The sequence below is a fragment of the Mobula hypostoma genome, chromosome 6 (genome assembly GCF_963921235.1).
Source record: "Mobula hypostoma chromosome 6, sMobHyp1.1, whole genome shotgun sequence".
NCBI classification, from domain to species: domain Eukaryota; kingdom Metazoa; phylum Chordata; class Chondrichthyes; order Myliobatiformes; family Myliobatidae; genus Mobula; species Mobula hypostoma.
In genome coordinates this window covers 83,354,118-83,379,625 of record NC_086102.1, presented here as the reverse complement: position 1 = coordinate 83,379,625, position 25,508 = coordinate 83,354,118, and the positions used below count along the sequence as shown (strand labels likewise).

General features: G+C 45.1%; 1 protein-coding gene across 7 annotated transcripts in view; it reads left to right on the top strand.

Annotated features, from left to right (window-relative positions):
* The window catches only part of shroom2a (shroom family member 2a), a 249,094-nt gene that overhangs the window by 213,969 nt on the left and 9,617 nt on the right, over window positions 1–25,508 (top strand). For 6 of the 7 annotated variants that reach the window (XM_063051093.1, XM_063051091.1, XM_063051094.1 and 3 more), the window contains 2 exons: window positions 6,454–7,119; window positions 16,469–16,984. In XM_063051093.1, the coding sequence (XP_062907163.1) occupies window positions 6,454–7,119; window positions 16,469–16,984 (1,182 nt within the window). The remainder of the gene's footprint in view (window positions 1–6,453; window positions 7,120–16,468; window positions 16,985–25,508) is intronic. The other variant, XM_063051090.1, reaches the window with a different exon arrangement.

The window sequence follows — 25,508 nt, the reverse complement described above, 5'->3', positions numbered from 1 at the left end:
AATTTATATTTTTTACTTTCATTTGACTACTCAATGTGCAACCCACGCATGCCCAATTAAACACTATTTGCAACTTTTCTGTGCATAACTGATCGATATCTCACTGTATTTTTGACAGTCCCTTACTGTCTGCATCTCCAACAACTGTCGTGTCATCTGCAACCGTGCTAATTCATCCGTCTACATTCCCAACCAAATTATTGATATAAATCCAGACAACAGAGGTGCTAGCAGCGGCCTTTACAGAACACCACTGGTCACAGACTTCCAGTCAGAATAACCAGCTTCCAGCCCCACTCTCTGTCCTCTATCGGTGAACCACTGCTGAATCTAAACTTGCAATTCACCCTGGATCCCATACATGTTTATCTTCTGAATCAACCTACCATGAGGGACCTTATCAAATGCCTTACAAAATTTAAATGGATAATGTCCACTGCTTTACTGTCATCATATTCCTTGGTCACCTCCCCAAAAATCTCCTTCTAATTTGTAAGGCATGACCTGCCCTGTACAAACCGTCCGTAAGCAGGTTATAGCTTTTCAAATGTGCGTAAATCTTATTCCCAGTATCCATAAATAGCTTCAACAGCTCTCCTACCACGAATGTGAGGCTCAATGGACTATAATTACCTGGATTATCCTTGAACAAAGCCACAACATTTGCTACTTTCCAGTCCTCTGGGACCTCACCTGTGCTAATGAGGACAGAAATAACTTTGTCGAAGCCTCAGCAATCTCCTCATTTTCTTCTTTCAGTTTTCTGGGGTATTTCAGGCCCTGGGGATTTTCTGCCTTAATGCTTTAGAAACATAGAAAACCTACAGCACAATACAGGCCCTTCGGCCCACAAAGCTGTGTCAAGCATGTCCCTACCTTAGAACTACCTAGGCTTTACACAAAGCCCTCTATTTTTCTAAGCTCCATGTAGCCATCCAGGAGTCTCTTAAAAGACCCTATCGTTTCCGCCTCTAGCACCTCCGCCGGTAGCCCATTCTACGCACTCACCACTTTCTGTGTAAAAAATGTACCCCTGACATCTCCTCTGTACCTACTTCCAAGCACCTTAAAGCTATGCCGTCTCGAGCTAGCCATTTCAGCCCTGGGGAAAAGTCTCTGACTATCCGCACCACCTCTTGCTTAATCTCAAAATATTATATTAAGTCAAGGGCAAGCCTGTTCCTTTAGCTGGATGTACAAGTCTCACAGGACTGTTCTGAAGATCAGAGTGGTTTCTCCAGGTACCCTAGTGAACACGTATTCCTCAGTATTCAGGAGCTGGTTAACCTAAATGGGTGCTTACTTGTCCACTGGCTGTATCTGAATTAGCAACTGCATCTCCTGCTGAAGTAGCTGTAAACCTATATAGGTTTTGAAAGCTGCTATGCAAATGCAAAATTCTTTCTCCTTGTATTTCTCTGAGAAGATTTGGTCAGTTGTGCTTGTTATTGCATTTTTTTTCAGAGGTGCAGGATTGTTGAGAAGCTTGGAAATCAGTCAGCTTTGTGAATGACCCTCATGTTTTCTGGTTATTTCACACTTCACAGGTTCTTCCCATTGGTTGCGACTTGTTCTTGGAAGCATCCTTTCTCTCTCTGCTCCTGAACTGTAAGGTGTTCAGCATGTTGCATGAAATTGAATGCAGCCCTGTGTGAGTCAGAACGCTGGGTTCAGTCCCCTTTTGCCCCAACTGCATGTGCTTTATTACATCACTGAAATGCTGTCATTTTTCTGTTCCTCACTGCTCTGAATGCTTTTACTGACACCATGCCCAAACCTTGTTTGGAACAGACAAAGCAAAAATACTGATTATTACCAACACCATCCCAGCATCGAGTGCAGAAGATTAGAGAAGAATAGTAATAGTGTTCTGTGTTGCAAAGGAAAGAAAACAGCAATACAACTTTCCCAACAGCACACTGTGTAAACTCCTAACACACAGAAGAGAAAATTTACAGCTTCATTTTATTGTCTGCATGTGGGATACCAGTCAGGGCAAATTGGGGGATTGCAAGTCTCACTGATGAAGACAATTAGTCTGTTCTGCGTTTTCAGTACCGCCCCTATCATCTGTGTACCCCTTTTCCCCAGCAGCCCACCCGTGAACTATGAGAGAATTACTGTCTTGAATCTGATGTCTTTAGGAATTAGTGGGGAGAACATGCTCCAGGCTGGTGCTTCAGGGAGGCCTTGAAGAAGCGCTACGCTGAAGAAGCAGTTGTGTTTTGGGCAAGATGTCCTGTGTAACTGTGAAAGGGTTACTGGCACTATTTAAGGAACCTCCTACCTCTCCTTGTCCTTCAGTCAATATCACTAAAGCAGATTCTCTCTGCTGGTGTCAGGAAACCAATTACCTTTTAAGTCAAGTCCAGTTTTTCCCAGTGATGTACCAGAACATGTCAGGTCACTGGTCTGAGTGCTACCTGTCACATGGTCGGGTGGTCGGCGACTAAACTGGCTCCCCCTCCAGGCTTGCCTGGTGAGGAGGGTGTCTAGACACCCTGCAGGATGAAAAACAAGACCTGTCAAAGGGCGGATGAACCCTCTCGTAGGGTCAACGGCCATCTAGCAAACACGTGCCGTGAAGCATGGAAAGGGCACCCCTTGCATCGAAGCTTGGTCTGGCCATTCACTGCAACAGAACTTCCCCCAGCCGTCTTGGACCCCACCATGCCACTGGATCCGGGAGGGGATGTCGAGAGGGTGGGTCGGGACCTGTGCAACCCCCTACTCACCTAAAATCCACTCACACACACGCTGTTGCTTTCTAAGGAGTGGGGTATATATAGAGAGAGAGAGAGAGGAAAAAAAAGAAGAACATATGTGGGTCTGGTCAGAGCAAGCACCATTCAGTTCAGTGCTTGAAGCTTGGTGTCCATAAACTGAGCAATCATGGCGAGTTTTCAGAAAAGATTGATTACTTTCCTGCTTTCAAAAGCTCAGGGTTTGGGCAGCTCTTCAGAGCCCTTTTAAACATAGGTGGGTGTGAATAGCATAGCTGTGATTTAGAAACTGCATGTGGTTAGGGCTCTGGAAAACTGAGTAAGTTTTACATAGAAGAGGAGAGTCAAATACAAAGACTTCTCCTTGTACTTTACCCTTTGTTTATGCCAGTTGGAGAAGGTTGGAGAAGGCAGCAGAGACTGTGCCAAGGGACAGTTTTTGTAAAACTGTGGGGGGAATCTAGCTGCTAGTGGGAGAATCATGAACAATGGATGTGGATACAAAATATGGAGCTAGTCGTTTAAAACTGAGATGCAGAGGTATTTCTCCCTCTCAGAGAGTGGTGGATCTCCGGAATTCCCAGCCCTGAGAGGGGTGGAGGTTGGATCATTAGGTATATTTAAGGCAGAGGTAGATAATTATTTGAAAGATGAAGGAATTGAGAGTTATGGGGAACCGGCACAGAAGGAGATCTGAGGCCGGCTGGCTTGGAACAGCCGAGATAGTATTGAATGTGGTGTAGGTTTGAGTAGGTCGGTAGCTTCCTCCTTCTCTACTTCCTCATGTTCTTGAGCAAGTGGACAAGGATTTGGTGAGAGCACGGTGTGCCATTTTGGTCCCCTTTTGAAATAGGTTAGTGAGCAAAGGTTCACTGGATTAATTACTGAGATGAGGGAGTTGCTGTCATGGAACCATGCGCTGTATTTCATTGGGCAAGACAGGTGGAATATTGGAGAATTGTTCAGCAGGATGGAGGGCATCAGGATAAGAGACCACTTGTGGTTGAAAGTGATGATGAGAAACTTCTCGGTGGTGAAGGGCTGCAACTGAAATTCTGTACCCCAGAGAGCTATGTGGTCTGAATCGTTAAATGTCTTCAAGATTGGACAATTTTACTCAATACCAGGGTAAAGAATGACAGGAATAGTGGAGTTGAGGCCAAGATCCAGCAAGACATCACCTTACTGAATGTAGGAGCAGTTTGGATGGGTCGAGTGGCCAGCTCCAACCATTTCTTGTGTTCGTAGAGATCCTAGTGCATCACTTCAGAGGAGCGGGGAGAATTACTCCCAGGAGATCACTGTCTAATGAACCCCACTGAGATTCAGAGGAGCACTTGGACTCTTGGCCACTTCTCCAGCCTGTGCCACTGTCAACTTGATATGACTGGAACTCCAATTCCGCATGCCCGCCTATTCCTGGTAACCTTTCACCGCACCCCTTTGCCATTCAAGTGTCTGCATTTTAAACATTCAAAAGAGTCTGCCTCTACCATGTACAAAATAAAAAGAGAAGGTGTTGAAAATAACTTGCAGGTCAGGCGGTATTAATGGAGGGTGAATATTTTAGGTAAATGACACGGTCAGTTCTGGAAGGAGATTGTTTGGTCACTGCTGTGTGTGGCAGCTTGTTGTGCTTGCATTTGCTGCCATTTTTCCTATCTTGGTGACTGCACAGCATGCAGTTACTGGCGGTCTGAAACTTCATCGAGCTTGTGCGGGATGTTATAGGAGTTTACCTTCTTTCTTCCTTTCGAGGAATGAACCAGCTGTTGGGCTTAGAAGAGTTCCTAGGAGATGAGGTGGAGTCCACATTGCTATGGTTTGTAACTCCAGGAACTAATCGGAAGAAAAATATGGGAGCCAGGATATGTTTTGTCTACTTAGTTTTCCTGTTCCTTTTTTTAGTGGGATGCTCTCAATTGGCGGGCTGGCACCATTCACATATAACCCATAATGAATTATGTAAACAAACAAAGAATGCTGAATCAAACAATATATTTTACAATATCACTAAATATTACTGAACTATTAAATACAGTGCACTCATTGCTAGCTCACCTTAGGATCTCCAAATGCAGACAATGCCACCGATCTGTGTGCCAAGATGTCCGACTGGGTGTGAGACTCATCATCAGGCAAGTCTCTCAACCCCAGATGCCAACCCTACCCCTCTCTCAGCATGTCACCTTGGTTCCTGGTGCGTTCCATGCTCTGCCACCAGTTCTGACACAAACTGGCAATCTGAATCAGCATTGTGTCACAAGGGCTGTCGTGTACCTGGTCGCAAGATGTGGTGGTGCTCCCTGAGCTCTCACTGGGCTTCGTAAAACAGTGTAGGACTAAGTTAGGGAGGTTGGAGTGAGAATCAGATGGATAATTAATTTTGTCACCCACACGGACAGAAAAGGAGGTGTTCTGCAAAGCCAGCTCTTTATCCTTTTCGGTTTCTACTTTTTAGATAAGACCGAATTGTGAGCAATGAAACCCTTAACAGGGTCATATGAACACTGATTCGTGATTAAGTTGAAGGATTGTTGCTTCACTTCATGTATTTTGGAGATGCAGTTTGTAATTAACACAGTGATTAGAATTCTCAGGCCTTCGTTAGCCACATATAATCAATTAGTAGGCAGCTGTCGATCCCAGGGGATCATGGGTTTGCGCCTCTGGTGGACTGTGTCCTCTCCAGGGCGCAAGCCTGGGCAGGAAGATTTGAAGAACCAGCTGTTGCCCATGCAGTGGGCTCCCCCTCTCCACATCACTAATGTAGTCCAAGGGAAGGACAGGTGCCAATACAGCTTGACACCAGTTTCGTCACAGAGGTTGCCAGAGTGAAGTTGTAAACAACATCAAAGTGCCTTGGGGACCCCGGCTCCAGATTTCTTCCTCAGGGTTTACTCCTGAAGCCCTTCCCATGGGTGGGTATGGCCGCAAGGCAGCAGAGGTTTAAAATCAAGGTTTTCTTTCCAGGCGGGCTGCCGTCCAAGGCTGACGAGCCCCACCTGCCCGAAATAGAGTAGTATAATCTACAGAGAAGTACTAAGACCTTTGATTCATTCCTCACTCTCACTGTTGAAGGCATGATTTGCAACTTCAATCTCAGTTATGTGCAATTCTGGTCACCCCTTTACAGGACAAATGTGGAAGCTTTGGAAAGGGTACAAAAGTTCACCAGAATGCTCCTCACACTGGAACTTTCAGGAAAGAATTGGACAAGCTTTTGGGTTGTTTCTTTGGAGTGTCAAAGACTGAGAGGCATAGATAGTGTCTTTTTCCCAGGAAAGAAATGTCAAATACTGGAGGACGTGCATTCCAGGTGAGAGGACGAAAGGTTAAGGGAAATGTGTGGGCATTTTTTTTTTAGCACAGAGTTGTTGGTGTTTGAAATGGCCTACCAGGGGCGCGGGCGCAGGGGAGATGGTGGAATTAAATACAACTTGTGGTGTTTAAGAGGCTTTTAGTCAGACACGTAAGTATTCAGTGATCGGAGGGATTTGGCATCATGTTTGGCCTAGACCATAGACATTGTAGGTTGAAGGGCCCTGTTCCTGTGCAGTACTGTTCTATTTTCTGTGCAGCTGAACTCCATCTGCAGCAGTTGGGCATTTGGCTGGCTTTCCTAGAGCTGACAAGGACGCAGTGTGTCAATTGGTCTCTTTTTGCATTACCAAGTTTCAATTGTTGAAGCTGTAATTAATTAACGGTAACAATCTGTTTTCTTAACTAGCAGACACCTGGATTCTGGGAGTTTGGAGAGTAGACCCGAGGGGCAGCAGTTCCACACGAAAACAAAGTTGGAACAGACCTGGCCGGAGAGGATTGCTCAGGCCCATGAGTATCTGCCTCAGGAGAGGCATGGTCACCCAGTCAGCATGCTGAGCGAGCACAGTTATCCCGAGGAGCCCAAGGTCCAAGAGCGGTATAGAGCCGAAGAGGACATCCCAGATCCCTGCCCCCAAGGCCAGGAACTGAGCCAAACCTGGGCCGTGGCTGAGGGACGAGAGGACCTGGCGGCAGCCAGTACGAAGCGGGCAGCGGACAGACACCCGCAGCAGGAGCCCCATTTTCCAGCTGGAACAGCTGTACCCCAGACCAGGACGGCTCCACCGGACCAGGCATACGAGAGCGCAACCCGGGCACCAGCTGATCTGCTGCAGGAATCTGAAGGCAGTGCAGGGAGCGACCTGCACGAAGCCCGGCTGGGCAGAGACCCTGTGGAGGGCGCTGCCCACTTGGGGAACGCACGAGGCGACGCGGGGAGTGACGGAAGCCCAGCATTTCACTGCCTCCCGACGCCAACGACGGACACTCCTCGGTCTCCTTCCCCACAGTTTGCACCGCAGCGACTAACCGATAAGCCACCGCTCACCCTGGAGGATGACGGCCAGAACAAGTGAGCATCTGTTAACTGCTTAGTTAAAGTTCATGTCTGAGGGGGTCCCGGGTGCCTCTGTGTGGGTCAGTCCTGACATACCCTCCCTGGTTCTGGGAATGGTGGCAAGCAGCGTGGTAAATTGTTGCCACCCTTGTGGAGCAGGTCATAGCACAGAAACGTGACCTTCGGCCCAACTTGACCATGCTCCCATCTCAGCCTGACCTGCCTTTGGCCCATATCTCTCAGAAACCTTTCCCTGTGTACCTGTCCGATTGTCTTTTAAAAGCTGTTAAAGTACCTGCCTCAACCACTTCCTCTGGCATCTCACTCCACAGGTACGCCACCCTCTTTGTGAAGAAATTGCCCCTCAGTTTTCTGTTAAGTCTTTTTTCTCTCACCTTGGACCTGTGCCCTCTAGTTTTTGATTCCCTTTTCCTTGAAAAAAGACTGCATTTGTTCGCCCTATTTATGTCCCTCATGATATCATAAACCTGAGGGAGGTAACCCGTCAGTGACTGCCTAAACTCTCCCTATAACTTAGGCCCTCAAGTCCTGACAACTTTCTCATAAATCATCTGCACCCTTTCTAGTTTAATGATGCCTTTCCTGTAACAAGGTAGCCAAAACTGTAGACAGTTCTCAGGCACCCCTCACCAACATCTTGTACAACTATAATACAGAGTGTTCCAGACTGTGACTTCATAAGACCACGAGATGCAGGAGCAGAATTAGGCCATTTGGCCCATCGAGTCTGTTCCGCCATTTCATCATGGCTGATCCATTTTTCCTCTCAGACTCAGTCTCCTGCCTTCTCCCTGTATCCCTTCATGCCCTGACTAATCAAGAATCTATCAACCTCCACCTTAAATGAACCCAATGACTTGGTCTCCACAGCCATCTATGGCAATGAATTCCAGAGATTCACCATCCTCTGGCTAAAGAAATTCCTCCTCATCTCCATTCCAAAAGGATGCCCTTCTATTCTGAGGCTGTGTCCTCTGGTCTTAGACTCTCCCAATAGGTTTCAACGTGGTCACCCTCATTCTTCTGAATTCCAGTGAGTCCAGGTCCAGAGCCATTATCCTCATATGACAAGCCTCTCAATACTGGAATCATTTTTGTGAACCTCCTTTGAACCCTCTCCAATGGCAGCACATATTTTCTTAGATAAAGAGGCCCAAAACTGCTCATAATACTCCAAGTGAGGCCTCACCAGTGCTTTATAAAGTCTCAACATTACATCGTTGCTTTTATAGTCCAGTCCTCTGGAAATGAATGCTAATATCTCATTTGCCTTCCTCACCACTGACTAAACCTGCAAACTAACCTTTTGGAACTCCTGCACAAGGACTCCCAAGTTCCTTTGCACATCAGAATTTTGTATTTTCTTTCCATTTAGAAAACAGTTAACCCTTTCATTTCTTCTACCGAAGTGCATGGCCAGACACTTCGTGATACTGTATTCCATCTACCACTTCTTTGACCATTTTCCTAATCTGTCTAAGCCCTTCTGTAGCCTCTCTATTTCCTCAAAGCTGCCTGCCCCTCCACCTATCTTCATATCATCTGTAAACTTTGCAACAAAGCCATCAATTCCATCATACAAATCATTGTCATATAACTTAAAAGGAATTGGTCCCGGCACAGATCCTTGTGGAACACTACTGGTCACTGACAAACAACCAGAAAAAACTCCCATTATTCTCACTCTTTTTCTGCTGCCAATCAGCTACTGCTTTATCCACATTAGTATCTTTCCTGTAATACCATGGACGCTTAACTTGTTAAGCAGCTTAATGTGTGGCACATTGTCAAAGGCCTAGTTAAAATCCAAGTACACAACGTCAACTGAATCTCCTTTGTCTATGCTGCTTATTATATCTTTAAAGAATTCCAACAGAATTTGTCAGGAAAGATTTTCCTTTAAGGTAACCATGCTGACTATGGCCTATTTTATCATGTGCATACCAAGTACCCCAAAACCACATCCTTAACAACCATTGAGCTCAGGCTAACTGGCCTATAATTTCCTTTCTTTTGCCTGTCTCCCTCTTGAAGAGTGGAGTGGCATTTGAAATGTTCCATTCCTCCAGAACCATGCCAGATCATTACTAGTGTCTCCACAGTCTCTTCATCCACCTCTTTCAGAATCCTGAGGTGTACGCCATCTGGTCTAGGTGACCTATCTACCTTCAGATCTTTCAGCTTCCCAAGAACCTTCTCCCTAGTAATGGCAACTTCACACACTTCATGACTCCTGACATATGGAACTTCTATCATATTTTTAGTGTCTTCCACAGTGAAGAATTATGCAAAACACTTATTCGGATCATAAGAACATAAAGAATAGGAGCAGGAGTAGGCCATCTGGCCCGTTGAGCCTGCTCGCCATTCAATAAGATCATGGCTAGTCCGGCCATGGACTCATCTCCTTCTACCTGCCTGTTCCCCATAACCCTTAATTCCCTTATTATGCAACAATCTGTCCAACCTTGTCTTAAATGTATTTACTGAGGTACCCTCCATTGCTTCATTGGGCAGAGAATTCCACAGATTCACCACCCACAGAGAAAAGCAGTTCCTCCTCATCTCCGACCTAAATCTACTCCCCCGAATCTTGAGGCTATGTCCCCTAGTTCTAGTCTCACCTATCAGTGGAAACAACTTTCCTGTTTCTATCTTATCTATTTCCACATTTCCTTGTCCACATTACTACCTCTCCAGCATAATTTTACAGTGGTTCGGTATCTTTCCAATCCTCTAACTTCCCACTAATTTTTGCTCTATTTTATGCCCTCTCTTTGGTTTATATGTTGGCTTTGACTTCCCTTGTTAGCCACGGTTGTGTATCTTTCCTTTAGAAAACTTCTTCCCCTTTGGGATTCCAGATTGCTTCCAGAAATTCTAGCCATTGCTGCTCTGCCATCATCTCTGTCAGTGTTCTTTTCCAATCAATTTTGGCCAGCTCCTGGCTTATACCTCTGTAATTCCTGGTATTCCATTGTAATACCGATACATGTGACTTTAGGTTCTCCTTCACAAATTGCAGGGTGAATTCTATCATATTATGATCACCTACCCCTGAGGGTTCCTTTACCTTAAGCTCTCTGATCAATTCTGGTTCATTGCACAACACCCAGTCCAGAAAAGCTGTTCCCCTCGTAGGCTCAAGTACGAACTGTTTTAAAAACCTATCTCAAAGGCATTCTACAAATTCCTCCTCTTGGGATCCAGCACCGACCTGATTTTCCCAATCTACCTGGATAATGAAATCCCTTATGACTGTTGTAACATTGCTTTATTATATACCTTTTCCATTTCCCATTGAAATTTGTATTCAACACGTTCGCTACTGTACAGGGGCCTGTATAACACCTCCATCTGGGTCTTTTTACCCTTGCAGTTCCTTAGTTCTACTCACAACCATTCAGCACCTTCCAAAAATATGTCACCTCTTTCTAATGATTGGATTTCATTCTTTACCAACAGAACCACGTCATCCCCTCCGCCCAGCTCCCTGACACGCAGTGATGAAGCTGTGATGATTTGTTTCCGCATTGGGAGGAGCTGGTTGCATGACATGGGGAGTGGTAGTTGGGTGGGGATCCTGTCCGCCACTGCCCTTACCCCAGAGAACATGAATCAGGCGGTTCTGTCCACGAAACTTTGACAAATTCCCGAGTTCCATCTTAGAGGCTGTTAAAGATCAGAATCAGAATCAGGTTTAATATCTCTGGCATATGTTGTGAAATTTGTTGTTATGTAGCTGCATTTCATTGCAATATTTAATCATAAAACTGAATTACAATAAGAAGTGTATATATATATAAAATTTTAAAAAGTTAAATAAGTAGTGCCAAAGAAGTAGTGAGGTAATGTCCATTCAGAAATCTGCTGACGGGGGTGGGGGGTGGAAGATGAAGCTATTCCTGAATTGTTGAGCGTGTGCTTTCGGGTTTCTGTACCTCCTCCTTGATGGTAAAAATGTACTGAAAAGAGGGTATGCCCTGGGAAATGGGGTTCCTTAATAATGGATGCCACTTTTTTGAGGCATTCCTCCTGGAAGATGCTCCGGATGCTGTAGTTCTTTGCCCCTTTTAGTTTGTTGATGATCTTGAGAAATACCTTAGGACATTTTGCTCCTTTACACCACAAATTGGGTTTAGAGGGTCTCAACAAGAATTGATGGAGGTGTGTGGAAATATAAAAGGTTTGTGCTGCGTACAGAAATAGATGCTACAGTTGTACAGCAGGCAGGGCTGCTGCCTCACAGAGCCAAAAGGCCAAGTTCAGACCTGGCCATGTTCAAGCCACGCATGTCTCTCCCCGCCCCGCCCACTTTTTTCTTTCCGCAGGGGTCACTCCCTATGTGACTGTTTGTCCATTCATCCCTCCCTGCCGATATCCATCCTGGCACTTACCCTTGCCAGAAAAAGCGGATCTCCCAGTGGCCACCCGTTTTAATTCCACTCCGCATTTCCGTTCCAACATGTCAATCTGTAGCCTCCTGCACTGTCACGATGAGGCCACACTCAGGCTGGAAGAACAATACCTTATATTCCATCTGGGTAGCCTCCGATCTGACGGCATGAACATCGATTTCTCGAACTTTGCCCCCCCCCCCTTCACCATTCCTCATCTCTTTTTCCCTCTCTCACCTTACCTCCTTGCCTGCTCATCGCCTCCTTCTGGTGCTCCTCCCTCCCTTTTTCTTTCTTCCATGGCCTTCTGTCCTTTCCTATTAGATTCCCCCTTCTCCAGTCCTGTATCTCTTTCACCAATCAACTTCCCAGCTCCTTACTTTACCCCTCGCCCTCCAGATTTCACCTACCACATTGTGTTTCTCTCTCCCCTTCCCCACCTTCTTACACTGACTCACCTTTTTTCCTTCAGTCCTGCTGAAGCGTCTCGGCCCAGAACATCCACTGTACTCTTTTCCACGGATACCACCTGGCCTGCTGAGTTCCTCCAGCATTTTGTGTGTGTTGCTTCAGTCCTGGCTGCTGGTGTTGTTGGTGTGGAGTTTGTACCTTCTCCCTGTGACTGAGGCTACGTCCACACTAGACCGGATAAATCCGTAACCGGAGCCTTTTCTCTTTGTTTTGACCCTCCGTCCACACTGAAATGGAGCTTTTCTAAAACACTCTCCAGAGTGTTTAAATCTGAAAACGCTGGTTGACCGTTGTAGTGTGTATGGGGTAACCGGCTAATTTTATGACGTGCCGGAACAAACGGTGACGGCAGTGCGGCATTTCATTGTTTTCTTTAACACAACCTCCAACACCACAACAATATCTGACAATAGATGGGTAACAGCCTAATGTAACATTGTATGGAAATACAACACTGATGCAGACATGCTTTATACATTTAACAAGGTGCTTTATTAATGTATTGCTTGTGCAAACATTCAATTGATGTAATTGTCACTTTTGCCAGTAACTCGTTTTATTGCACATGTTAAATACAGCAAAATAATACACAAAGACATGGCAAAAGTAAAGGCAAACAAATGAGGTAACAGCAAATTTCACTTTTGCCCAGTAACAAGCCTTATTGCATTTAATTGTAGCTGTCGTCCCTTTCATCGGTGAAGAGACTATGGCTGCAGGAAATGTTTCTGGACAAACGCGCACCAAGTCTTTCGATTGGCAATTTCCTTTTAAGCTTTTCTAGTCTGTAACTGGACAAATACGCACCAAGTACAGTCTACCGTTTCCCCTTCGCTTGTTTTCTGTGTGTCCTGCGCATGCCCAGTAGGAGGAGATTCACCCAAATACCTGTTTTAATGTGGACGGAGGTATTTTCAAAACCGCCTGGTGTGGACGCCTATCGTTTTTACGCAAAACCGGTGTTTTCAAAATTATCCAGTTTAGTGTGGACGTAGCCTAAATGCGTTTTGCTCCTGATGCTCCAATTTGCTAAGTGTAGGGTTGGCCACTATAACTTGTCCCTAGTGTGTAGGTGAACGGTGGAGTTGATGGGTATGTGAGAATTCGGTGAGCCAAAAGGTCTGTTTCTGTGCTATCTGGCCCCATGATATCAAGCAGCTCAGTTTTCCTGATAACTGGGGGGAGAAGTATAGCACAACGTTTACGGTGCAGGCGACCTGGGTTTAATTCCCACCACTGCCTGTAAGGAGTTTGTACGTCCTCCCCGTGACTGCATGGGTTTCCTCCGGGTGCTCCGGTTTCCTCCCACAGTCCGTACCGGTTAGTTGGTTAATTAGTCATTCCGTGATTAGGGTTAAGTTGGGGGCTTGCTGGGCTGTTGCACTTTGTAGATCAGTCCAGGATAGGAAAAGTACGTCGCATCCGGAGTTTCTCCGGTTAGTGGACAATTTCCCTCCACACCTCTCTGACATAGTGGGGAACCGCGTATGAGGCAAGTTACAGCTGTGGTTTGTCATTGCCTTCTGCCGGGTGAGTTTTCAAAGAGATCACCAGAATGGAAAGCGTGCAGGGGAGCCAGCTGGATTCAAACTCGGGACCTTTTGTCCCAAAGTCCGGCACTGATGCCACTACGCCACCAGCTGGGTCAGAGGTCAAAAAGGGTAAACTGTGGGATGATGTTGAGTTGTCTTGATCTGGAATATACTTCCTGAAAAGGTGATGGAAGCACTTTAAAATTAACATCAAAGGGCTTTGGACAAATACCCAAGATAGATATGTAGGTGGAAGAGGGCCTGAAAAGAGGACAGTGAGACAGTGAGCTTGGTTGAGTCTATAACGTGAAATGCCTGGGCTGAATGGCTTCTAGTGCTGTTCCGTACATTGCTAAATGTTCCTGACTTCCTTCAGAGGCTGGAGATGATTTTTCACCTCAAACCATCTCCCCTCTGTGAACACTTCAAAGTGCATACCTCAAAAAGACTTTGCAGTGAAATGTCAAACTGTGGAATTGGGTCTGTAGATGCTGCGATCGGGAGCAACACACACCAAGTGCTGGAGAAACACAGCAGGTCAGGCAGCGTCTGTGGAGAGAAGCAGACACTTGATATTTCATTTCAAGACCCTTCTTCAGGACTGAAAAAGAAGGGGGAGGACACCAGAATAAAAAGGTGGGGAGAGGACAAGGAGGCTAGCTAGAGGGTGATGGGTGATGCCAGATGGGAAAGGTAAAGGGCCTGGAGAGGAAAGAATCTGATAGGAGAGTAAAATGGACAATAAGAGAAGGGGACCCTGGGGGATGCGATAGACAGCTGAGAAGATGGTGTACCTGGTGGGGCTCTGAAAACCTGTGCGAGAGGGGTAAGTACAAAGGAAATGTGAGATATGGTGGCGGTCTGGACTGGTAGTAGAGGTTAGATAAGTACATTAGGGACCTTTAAGAGATTTATTTTGTATTTATTTATTGCGATTCAGTGTGGATAGGTCCTTTGAGCTGCATCACCCAGCAATCTCCCGGTTTAACTCCGGCCTAATCACGGGTCAATTTACAATGACCAATTAACCTACTAACCGGTACATCTTTGGACTGGGAGGAGACCGGAGCACCCAGAGAAAACCCACTTGGTCATGGGGAGAATGTACAAACTCCTTACAGGCCAGAGTGGGGAATAGAAGAGGATGAGAGGGGGTGGAAAATTTTTTTACTGGAATTTTTTTTACAATTGATATTCATGCCATCAGGGTATTAGGACAGGAAAGAGGGGGTATGAAGAACACATGGCTTATTAGAGTAACTCCGTCAGTGGCACTGGTCGTTTGCTTTTGATCTCTGAATGTCCCAAATCTCAGTTAATGAAGTCACTGTTGAACAGCTCCAAGCACAGTAGCAAGCTTTCCCTCTGGAAGCTGCCGCCAACGTTTATAAAGTTGATGGGCTGAGCAACTTTTTCCAACGATGCTGTTTAAGAATAAACATTGGCAGTGGTAATGGAGGGAGCTCCCTGCTCAGGGTCCAGTGTCGAAGTGAAAGGCGGATGCTCTGACACAGTTACAGTCTTTGATCGCAGCAAAATATGCTGACCTCGAGCAGAACTGGAGCTCCAATGGCAAGAGAGACGCCTGATCAGGGAGGAAAGAGCACCTGTATTCAACAGGCTCTTCAATCGTAACAGTAGTGATGCTGTTGGATTAAGAGTTTTAGAGGCCTGAATGCTGAGGTAATTGGTTTATAATTGCCATGTGTGCAGAGATACAGTAAAACCTTTGTTTCCGTGTACTGTCCATACCGATCATTTTAAAGCATCAGTACACCAAGGAAAAAACTGGAGCAGTACTTCAGATGATGTTACAGTTGCAGAGAGAATGCAGTGAGGTAGAAATTCAGAAAAAGGGGCCATGATAAGGTAGATTGAGAGATTTTTAACATTAGTCCTTTTATTTGCAGTATTTATTTTATTCTGGTACTTCATGGTAATTTTATGTTTTTACAGTTTACTGCTGTTGCAAAACAACAAATTTCACGTCATATAAGTCTGTGATAATAGAAGTTATTTAACTAATTTATTAGTTGAGATACAGCGTGAAACAGCCCCTTCCGGCCCTTCGAGCAACCCCCATTCAATCCTAGCCCAATCACAGGACAATTTACAGTGACCAATTAACCTACCAATCAGCACGTCTTTGGACTGTGGGAGGGAACCAGAGGAAACCCACGCGGTCACGGGGAAAATGTACATGCTCCTTACAGGCAGTGGCGGGAATTGAACCGGGGTCTCTGGTTCTTTAAAGCATTACGCTAAACCATTTTCATTGACGTACAAGAGATCCATTCAATAGTCTTGTAGCAGCAGGATAGAGACTGTCCTTGAACCTGGCGATGCGTATTCTCCTGCCTGGTAGAGTGGGTGGGGGAGAAGAGAGGGTGACCAGGGGGTATCCATGCTGGGCACAATTTCTAAGTGTGCTGTCAGGCTGGTGGTGGACGAGGTCATACTTTTTATTCAGCGACCTTCCTGAAAGCTCGATTCCTATTATCATTCATGAATCTTGCACATTTCCACTTATCCCAGTGTCTCTGCTCACCACCACCGAGGTTTTCATCCTCATCTTCCCTCAATGTTTAATCATAGTGTTTAGTGGTTGGGGTTTAGCAGCTAATGTCAGAAACGAATTAGGGGTCACAGCTACGCACACAAGATGCTAGAGGAACTCTGGCCAGGCAGCGTCTGTGCAAAAGGGTACTCTTGTTGCCTGGCCTGTTGAGTTCCTCCAGCATTTTGTCAATGCTTGGATTTACAGCGTCTGGAGATTTTCGCGTGTTCGGGATCACAGCTGCCTTGTTGGAATGTGCAGGTTGAGAAACGTTTGTGTGGTTTGGCTGTGAAGTGAGTCAGTTGGATGTATGTTTCTAGCTCAGTCTTTTTTCTGTCTCATACTTCTTTTCTGATGAGTGGTACTTACCTTTTTCTCCTTGGTAGGATCAAAAAGGTGATGGAGAACAACACGACTGTCAAGAAGGTGCCCATAAAGATTGTGCGGTCGGAAAGCCAGACAGAGAAGGAGAACCGACACAACCTCCTGAATAACGTAGACCTTATCAGCTTCCCTAGCAACGAGCAGCCCAAGTCCATCGGAAGCCACGAGCATCCTTACTCCCTCTTTGCTGCCTATTCCCGGCAAGAGCAGGAGTGGCTGGCCGAGATGAATCAGAAGACAACAGGGGACTCAAGGGTCAGTGAGGGAGCCTCTCCTGCGCATGACTGCCCCAAGGCAAAGGAGAAGAGCGTGGAGGACATCAAGTCGGAGGAGCTGGTGAGGGAGATTGTCGTCAAGGACCGATCCCTGGCTGACATTTTGTACCCTAACTCTAAAATGAAGACCACCATGGATCTGATGGAAGGGATATTTCCCAAAGATGAGAACTTGTTGGAAGAAGCCCAGCAACGCAGAAAGCTGCTTCCTCGATCACACTCGCCCAAGGCCACAGAGGAGAGGTAAGTGCGACAATTCATGGTAAACAGCAGGAAACGACTGCTGGAGGTGTCTATCGCTGTTCTTCAGGTCACTGAAAAATGTACTGAACAACAGGATGCTATTTGGCCAATTGTTTGTGTCTGTTAAAGAGAATCCTTTGGTTTAAACCCACTTGGCCTTGCAGCAGCATTAATTACACTTATTCATTTAGCATTTGTAGTCCTCTGCCTTTTACTGTTGACAAGGCTGGTATTTATTGCCTGTCCTAACTGCTCTGAAATCGTGAGATTTATGGAGGTGGGTACAATTACAATATTTAAAAGACACTTGGACAGATATGTGGAGAGGAAAGGAGGAATATGTACCAAGTGCAGTTAAGTAGGACTAGCGCAGAAAGATCAGAATAGACGGTTGCGCCGAAGGACCTATTTCCGTGCGTTTTAACTCTGACCATCTGCCACAAGCAGGACTTCCTGGTTGCCAAACATTTTAATTCCAATTCCCATTCTTGGTATGACGTGTCAGTCTATGGCCTCCTCTTGCGCCAAGATGAGACCACCCTCAGGGTGAAGGAGCTACACATTATATTCCACCTAGGCCCAATCTGATGGTATGAGTATCGATCTCTCCTTGCGGTAAACAAATCCCCTCCCACCCACCACTCGTTCCTCTCTTCGCTGCTCTGACCTTTTACTTCTCACCTGCCTGTTACTTCCCCCTGGGTCCCCTCCTCCTTCCCTTTCTCCTATGGTCCACTCTCCTCTCCTATCAGGTTCTTCCTTCTCCAGCCCTTGACCTGGCTTCACTTATCCCCATTTTTATTCTGGCATCTCCTCCCTTCCTTCTCAGACCTGAAGAAGGGTGTTAGCCCGTAACATAGACTTTCTATTCATTTCCATCATTGGTGCTGCCTGACCTGCTCAGCTCCCCCAGCGTTTTGTGTGTGGTGCTCTGTGACTATACGGTGGGGTTATATAACAACAGTGACCATCTAGTTGGTGCTGCTACCTCACTGCCACAGTGATCTGGTTACAATCCTGGCTGCACGTTCTCTCTCTGGCTTGAGTTTTGCATTTCTCCACAAATGCTCTGGTTTCTTCCCAAAACCTAAGGACCTCGGGATTAGTTAACTGATTAGTTTAAGTTGCCCCTTAGGTATGTGGCAAAAAGAATCTTGGCTACTTTAACTCATATGTTTTGATCTTGTATCAAGATAGATAATTTTTGGAAAGATGTCTTTAAAACTTTATCAACCAAATTTATTTACAGCAATTTTTGGGATTATTCCACTGGAAGCAGGATATATCCTTGTTTCTGCTCAACGGATGATAGCTTTTACAACTCTATTAGCTAGAAGAGCCATTTTACTTAAATGGTAGGATTCTCATCTACCTACTGTTCTTTATTGGCTTTCCTCCATTACGTCCTGTTTAAGTTTAGGGAAAATAAGAAGTTGGACATTTGATACATCCTTCAAATTTGAAGAAACCTGGCGACCTTTTATTCAATATTTTCATATGGTTTGATTTATTGCTCTTCCAGTTACTTTCTCAAAATTTTGGATTTGATCAGAAAGTTTCTCTTTTTTTTTGCTTTCCTCTCAGAATGGGCTGCCCAGTTCCTTTTTTTCTTTTTCTTTTTTTTAATCTTTTTGTTTATAGAGAATAGTGGGGTTCTTTTTATATTTTAAAGTTTAAAATTTATAGTTTCTTTATCTTTTTTTCTCTTTATGAAATGGTAAGAGGAGAATTGATTATCTTATTTCTTACTATATATTCTTTATTAGGTTAATACTGTATGATTTTGATAATGTTTACTTTACCTTCTATATGTACTGTTTTTGATATAGATATTTGAGATAATTCTCCTATTGTTTGTATATATGTACTCTTTTTAAATTAATAAAAAGATTGATAAAGAAAGAAGAATCTTAAGAGGGGTTGATGTATACATGAGAAGAGAGTAAGTTGTAGGGTTAATGAAAATCTGGAGAGGGAAATGGAAATGATGGAATTACTCTAGACCAGGGGTTCCCAACCTTTTCTTATGCCATGGACCAATACCATTGAGCAAAGGGGTCCATGGACCCCAGGTTGGGAACCCCTGTTGAGCCTGGCAGTAAGTGCTTTCAGACTTTTGTACCTTCTACCCAAAGGGAGGAGGGAGAAGACAGACTTTATGGGGTGGATGGGGTCTTTGATTCTGTTGGCTGGAGTGTAGACCAAGTGATGGAAATGCAGGCGCTCCAAGCTCCAATGTCAAGGTTATAGTTTCCCAAGATGATTGCTTGGGCAATGCCATCCAGGGTAAGATGCTGGTTGAGAATTTGTCATCCTAAAGTGAGGTCCCTGCTCACCTAAAGGACAGTGTTCAATGTCCATTATATAATTCAGCTGACCTCGCCCTCACTCACTCACTGCATACAACACTCGACACTTCACATGTTTCATCATCTCCATTGGTGTAGCACAGCTACAAACAGCAGCTTTCATGGATTTTTCACTTCTAAACATCTAAAGTCATAGGGTAGTAGAGCACTGAAACAGAATTTTGGCTAACCATGTTCAAACTGACCAATTTATTCATCTGCATAAAACCCATTTGCCCTTTTTAAATTCACAAGAAATCACCCCTAAATTAATGTTTTCTAGGGTTATTATTTTAAGGATTATTAATTGAATACAAAGAAGTCAGCGGAGGTAACTCTTGTGAGATTATATCAAAGAGGTCACAAGCACATTGTGGCTTCTCCTAACCTTTACTTCAAGGTTTCCTCAGGAATTTAGCAAGGATATGAACTGGCCACCCTTTCCAAAGGTGTGGACAAACAGAGGGGTGGACAGGATGTGGCAATGACCAAATCTTGCTGGGTTCTGAGTTGGTGAATACTTCACTGAGGACACATGGAAATGCAAGCAGTGGTTAAGGCTTGACCTCAAAGCCGTAAATGTACTGTATAAAGCCGTCATCAAACAACAAATCAGGAGTGTGCTGGAATGCTCTCCACCAACAGCTCTCAAGATGCTCAGCACTGGGAAGGCCTTTCACTGGACAGTGTTTGGACTGCCTGAGAAGGCGGTAGAGGCAGGTTCTCTCATAACGTATAAGAGGCATCTGGACAAGCATTTAAATCAACAAGGCATAGTAGGTTATGGCCCTGTGCTGAACTGAGACTGAGGCTGAGGCTCCGGCCTGCTCCAGGCTCTGTGCTGAGAGCACTGTAACGTTTATTCAGCTCTGCACTGAACTGACACTGAGACTCCGGCTTGCTCCAGCCTCTGCAATGTTTATTCAGCTCTACATCGAACTGACACTGAGGCTCCGGCCTGCTCCGGCTGCTCTGGGCTTCGTGTTTAAGGACTCACTTTTGTTCTGAATGGTATTTGCTTACATTTATTGTTTGCGCAATTTGTTTTTCTCTCTGCACAGTGGGTGTTTGATTTTTTTAAAAATAGGTTCTTTTGGACGTCTTAGTTTTGTGGCTGCCTGTAAGGAGATGAATTTCAAGGTTGTATAATGTACACATACTTAGATAACAGATGTACTTTGAACCTTGAACTTTTGAACTTTGAAGTGCTGGTAAATGGAATTAATAGAGGAAGATTCAGTGGCTGACATGGACAAGATGGGCCAAAGGGCCTGATTTTTTTCTGTGCTGTGCACCTCTCTCTCTCCATTACTATCCAGGGCAAAGCAGTTCACTTGATTGACTTGGACAGTTTATTACTTGGAAGGTATCAGTCCAAATCACTTCAAGTTGCATTATGGTTAGCAAAGCTTCAAAACTGCAAAGAAACATTAAAAATTACTGGGAGGGACATAAGTGGAAAGTAGGAGTTATCCTGTGTGGAATCCTGATGGGATTACATTTAGAGTAAAGGATACAGTTCCAGTTACCGTTTCATCAAAGAGATATGGAGACATTGATGAGTGTGTAGAGACGATACCGTGTACAGGGATGATCCCACAAGTACAGAGGTATAAACGTCAGGAACAGCTGACGTTCAGCTGGGTCCCTTCTCTCTCCAGAAAGGAAGGCATAAGGATGACCTAATAATGACCTTTAAAATGATGAAGGGTTTTGTTAGAGTGGATAGAACGGGGAAGTTTCCATTTGAGAAAATAAAACATAACTAGAAGGCATCGATATAAACGAGTCATCAAGAAAAGCCGTGACACAGCGTGGGTGGAAGGAAACCCACGGCATCTTCCACAGGATGGTATCGTTCTCATCACTGAAAACAATGAATTACTTCATTATCAACTTCACCCCGACAGCAAATTAGTGTCCGTTATGGAAATACATGAAGATCAGCTTCCCAGATTCTCAGAAAACATTCTTTGTCCTTCCTTTCTGTGGACATCTCCCTCTCTGCAGACCCAGTCACGTGCTTCCTCTTTCTCTCTACTTCCGGTTTGAATCAATAGCTGGCACAAGAGGAGAGATTTTTCTGTCCCAGCTTGTGACCAGGATATGATGGTATTGGTAAGCCCATATCCTTACACCTTACTCAGAACTGTCTGAGAAGATGAAATATCACTTTCAGGCACACTTAGTGTCCAAGGTCTGCCATGGGACTAGACATGGCCTGGATAAAGGGGGTAGGTTGTCTTCGTTGTGTGGATATCAGTGAACCACACTAATATCGATTTGACTTGTCAGGCCTTTTCTTGGCTGTTGCCGATCTCAGCAGCAGGAGCCCCCTGCATCTCAAACAACCAAGTACCGCTGAAGTTCATAAGGCCATGTAATGTGAACAGCAGCCTGTATGTGCGTACTGGGGTGTCTTGAGCAGCAGTGTGAAAATGGCCAAAAGCTGATCTTTGGTTATAATATCAGCCAAGGCACTGGGAGAACATCCCTATTCTTCTTGAAGTAATGTCAGTGAATCTTTTACATCCACTCGAGAGGCCAGTAGGGGTTTTGTTTCAACACTTCATATACTGCACCATCTCCATCAGTACAGCACAACTCCACAGATCTCCAGAGTCCTCCTTCAGGTTTCCTGGATGTGTTGTGAGTATCTAGCAGCAGAGATCTGACCTACCATAGGCAAGGTGGATAAAACAATTTTGGTTGGTTGAGGGGCTGCACCGGCACTGGGATCTAACCTGAAGTCACCTCCAAACAAGCTCATGGCCACACCAGGTGCTCAGATTCACCCATCTCCATCCTCCTGTGCTAGAGCTCTCTGTAGGCACAGTGCTCCCACTTTACTGTGGAGTGAGATTTCTTGGTCCTGAGAGGCTAGAGCGACCGGTGAGCTCATATTTACACGTCAGTGAGAAACTTGGGTATTGCAACAATGGCACAATAACCCTCCCCACCCCAGGCATCCTGTCTTCTCCCTTCTTCCATTGGGGAGAAGAAACAAAAGCCTGAAAGCTTGTCCCTGCAGGCTCAGGGACAGCTTATGCCCTGCTGTAATGGGAGTAGTAAATGGCTCCCTAGTATGATAAGGTGGACCTGTGACCTCATAGTCTACCTTGACCTTGCACTTCATTGTATATCTATGCTGCACTTTCTCTGTCATGTTGCACTTTATTCTGCATTGTTATTGTTTTACCTTGTTCTATCTCAGTGTACTGTGTAATGATTCAAAGTTCAAAGTACATTTATTATCGAAGTATGTATATATTATACAACTTTGAGATTTGTCTCCTTACAGGCAGCCATGAAATGAAGAAACCAAAAAAAAATCATTAAAAAAAGACTGTCAAATACCCAGAGAGAAAAAAAAATCATGCAAACAAAGACCACAAGCAAAGAGCATTCTGAACTGAAGTCCAGAAATGAAGGCTGAGACCCGTAGTTCAGTGCAGAACCGCGTAAATATCGTGGAGCAGCAAGCTGAACCGGCCCATCCCTCACCTCGGGCCCCGACTCCCTGACCTTTCCAATCTGGCCTGGTGTCTAAATTGTCCAGACATCGGGTTCAGTTGCCTCGGTACACTCTGGGGCCTGGGGCCTGCTGCCTCAATTCGGCCTGTATGAACTGTATGCATTGCAAGCTTTTTTCTCTATTTCCGTAAATGTGACAAAAATAAACAGATACCAATATCAAAATGGCCCTTTATGGCATCCTTGTCTGGACCTGCTCTGGCACTGAGTTTGGTGGGAGTTGGATTGGCATTAGTGATCAGGAAATGGGAGCAGGGGGATGTTAGAGGGAGCAGGACGATTGGAGCCAAATTGAGGTATTTGAAGAAGCACCACCATCCCCAACCCTTCCTGGAGAAGTATCAGAAGTACCCAAAGTTGATCACAGCAGCCAGCCAAATCCAAACAGGAAAGAAATGTGCACCCCACAGTTCTAATTTAATACTCCCCCTGTTTTCCTGCAGTCCTGACTGGAACAAGGGTCATTGTTCAATTTGCTTTAAAAAAAAGAGAGATGTGATACATTTTTCTTTGTTTCAGGGTCATGAATCTCCCTTCTCAAAGAGTAGCTGTCTGGATATTTTTGAGGTGGAGTCACATGGATACATGGTGTAGTGTTACCAGTTAGGCAGGAATGAGGTTACATTACGATCGGCTGTCATCTAAGAGTAATCCAGCAGTTTCAATTGAGGCTTGGTTCCTGTTGGGTGCGGGCGTTGAACGCTGCTTAAAGACTAATTAACCAAATAGTCATTCAAGGCACATGGTTCTTGAGTGTTTATTCAGGGGCTTGTATTTCCTGAGGGAAGGTGAGACTGTGTCAACTAGCACCTAACTCGTGTCCTGGTTTGAAGCCCAGCTTCGGAGATGTGAACACGCTAGTGCAGGCCTGAAAGGTGTTGCACCCTTTTACCTAAGGTATTGAATAAAGGGTCAGTGAACCTTGTATAAAATGCCCCAAGGCTCTGTCTGAGTGTAAGCAAGGGACTCCTCCAATAGATCTGGGAACAAAGTGTGATGTATTTATTCCCTTTGTAAAAATGAAGGGTTTCATCCAGTTTATTAGCTCACAGAGAAAATTTTCATGCTTTCATTGAGTTTAAGGATGGTCTTACTGAGGCATTTGCTTTGTTGTTCAGTTAAATCCCAGTGGAGCCTACCCCAACTTTCCAACCCTTCACCCTGGTGACAGCCAATGCCCCAAACAAGCTTTGACAGTCCTCCACCCTTGGATAGAATGCTTGGGCCAGTCTCAAACGCTACCTGAATGGATATTGTCCGAAGTTACACATTACCTTACACAATGAGTGCTGGATCTCCAGAGCTTACAAAACCTTTAGTCATTGGCCAGGTATTTATGATGGAGGGGCTGCATTTCATTTCAACTTATTGCTGCTTTTATAGACAATAGACAATAGGTGCAGGAGTAGGCCATTCGGCCCTTCCAGCCAGCACCGCCATTCACTGTGATCATGGCTGATCATCCACAATCAGTATCCAGTTCCTGCCTTATCCCCATAACCTTTGATTGCGCTATCTTTAAGAGCTCTATCCATCTCTTTCTTGAAAACATCCAGAGACTTGGTCTCCACTGCCTTCTGGGGCAGAGCGTTCCACATATCCACCACTCTTTGTGTGAAAAAGTTTTTCCTCAACTCCGTTCTATATGGCTTACCCCTTATTCTTAAACTGAAGCCTCTGGTTCTGGACTCACCCATCAGCGGGAACATGCTTCCTGCCTCCAGCGTGTCCAATCCCTTAATAATCTTATATGTTTCAGTCAGATCCCCTCTCATCCTTCTAAATTCCAGTGTATACAAGCCCAGTCGCTCCAATCTTTCAGCATACGACAGTCCCACCATCCCTGGAATTAACCTTGTGAACCTACGCTGCACTCCCTCAATAGCAAGAATGTCCTTCCTCAAATTTGGAGACCAAAACTGTATGCAATATTCCAGGTGTGGTCTCACCAGGGCCCTGTACAGCTGCAGAAGGACCTCTTTGCTCCTATACTCAATTCCCCTTATTATGAAGGCCAGCATGCCATTAGCTTTCTTCACTGCCTGCTGTACTTGCATGCTTACTTTCAGTGACTGATGTACAAGAACACCTTTTGAACTAGGGACATACTGATTACCCATTGCTAAGCTGGCAATTAAAATGATTGGTTAAGGTAGTGGTTGCCCTAGGAAGTGAACGCTTTTGAAAGGGTACAAAAGAGATTTACCAAGATGCTGCTTGGCTTAGAAGAGTGTGCGCTGTAAGGGGAGGCTGATTTGTTTTCTCTGCGGTGTTGGAAGCTGAGGGGAGATCTGATTTACAAGAGCGTAGATAATCAGAACTTTTTCCCAGGATCAAAATGTCAAATATTAGAAGACATACATTTAGGGTGGTGGGGGGGCGGAATTTTTCTTTCTACACAAATAGTGGTAGGTGTCTGGACCAGGTTGTGGGTTGGGGTTTGTGGTTGAAAGTTGCTGTTGGATAGTTGCAGAGAATGGAGGGTTATGGATCATGAACATAGAACATAGAAATCTACAGCACATTACAGGCCCTTCGGCCCACAACGTTGTGCTACCATACAACCTACTCTAGAAACTGCCGAGAATTTCCCTTGCGCATAGCCCTCTATTTTTCTGAGCTCCATGTACCTATCTAAGAGG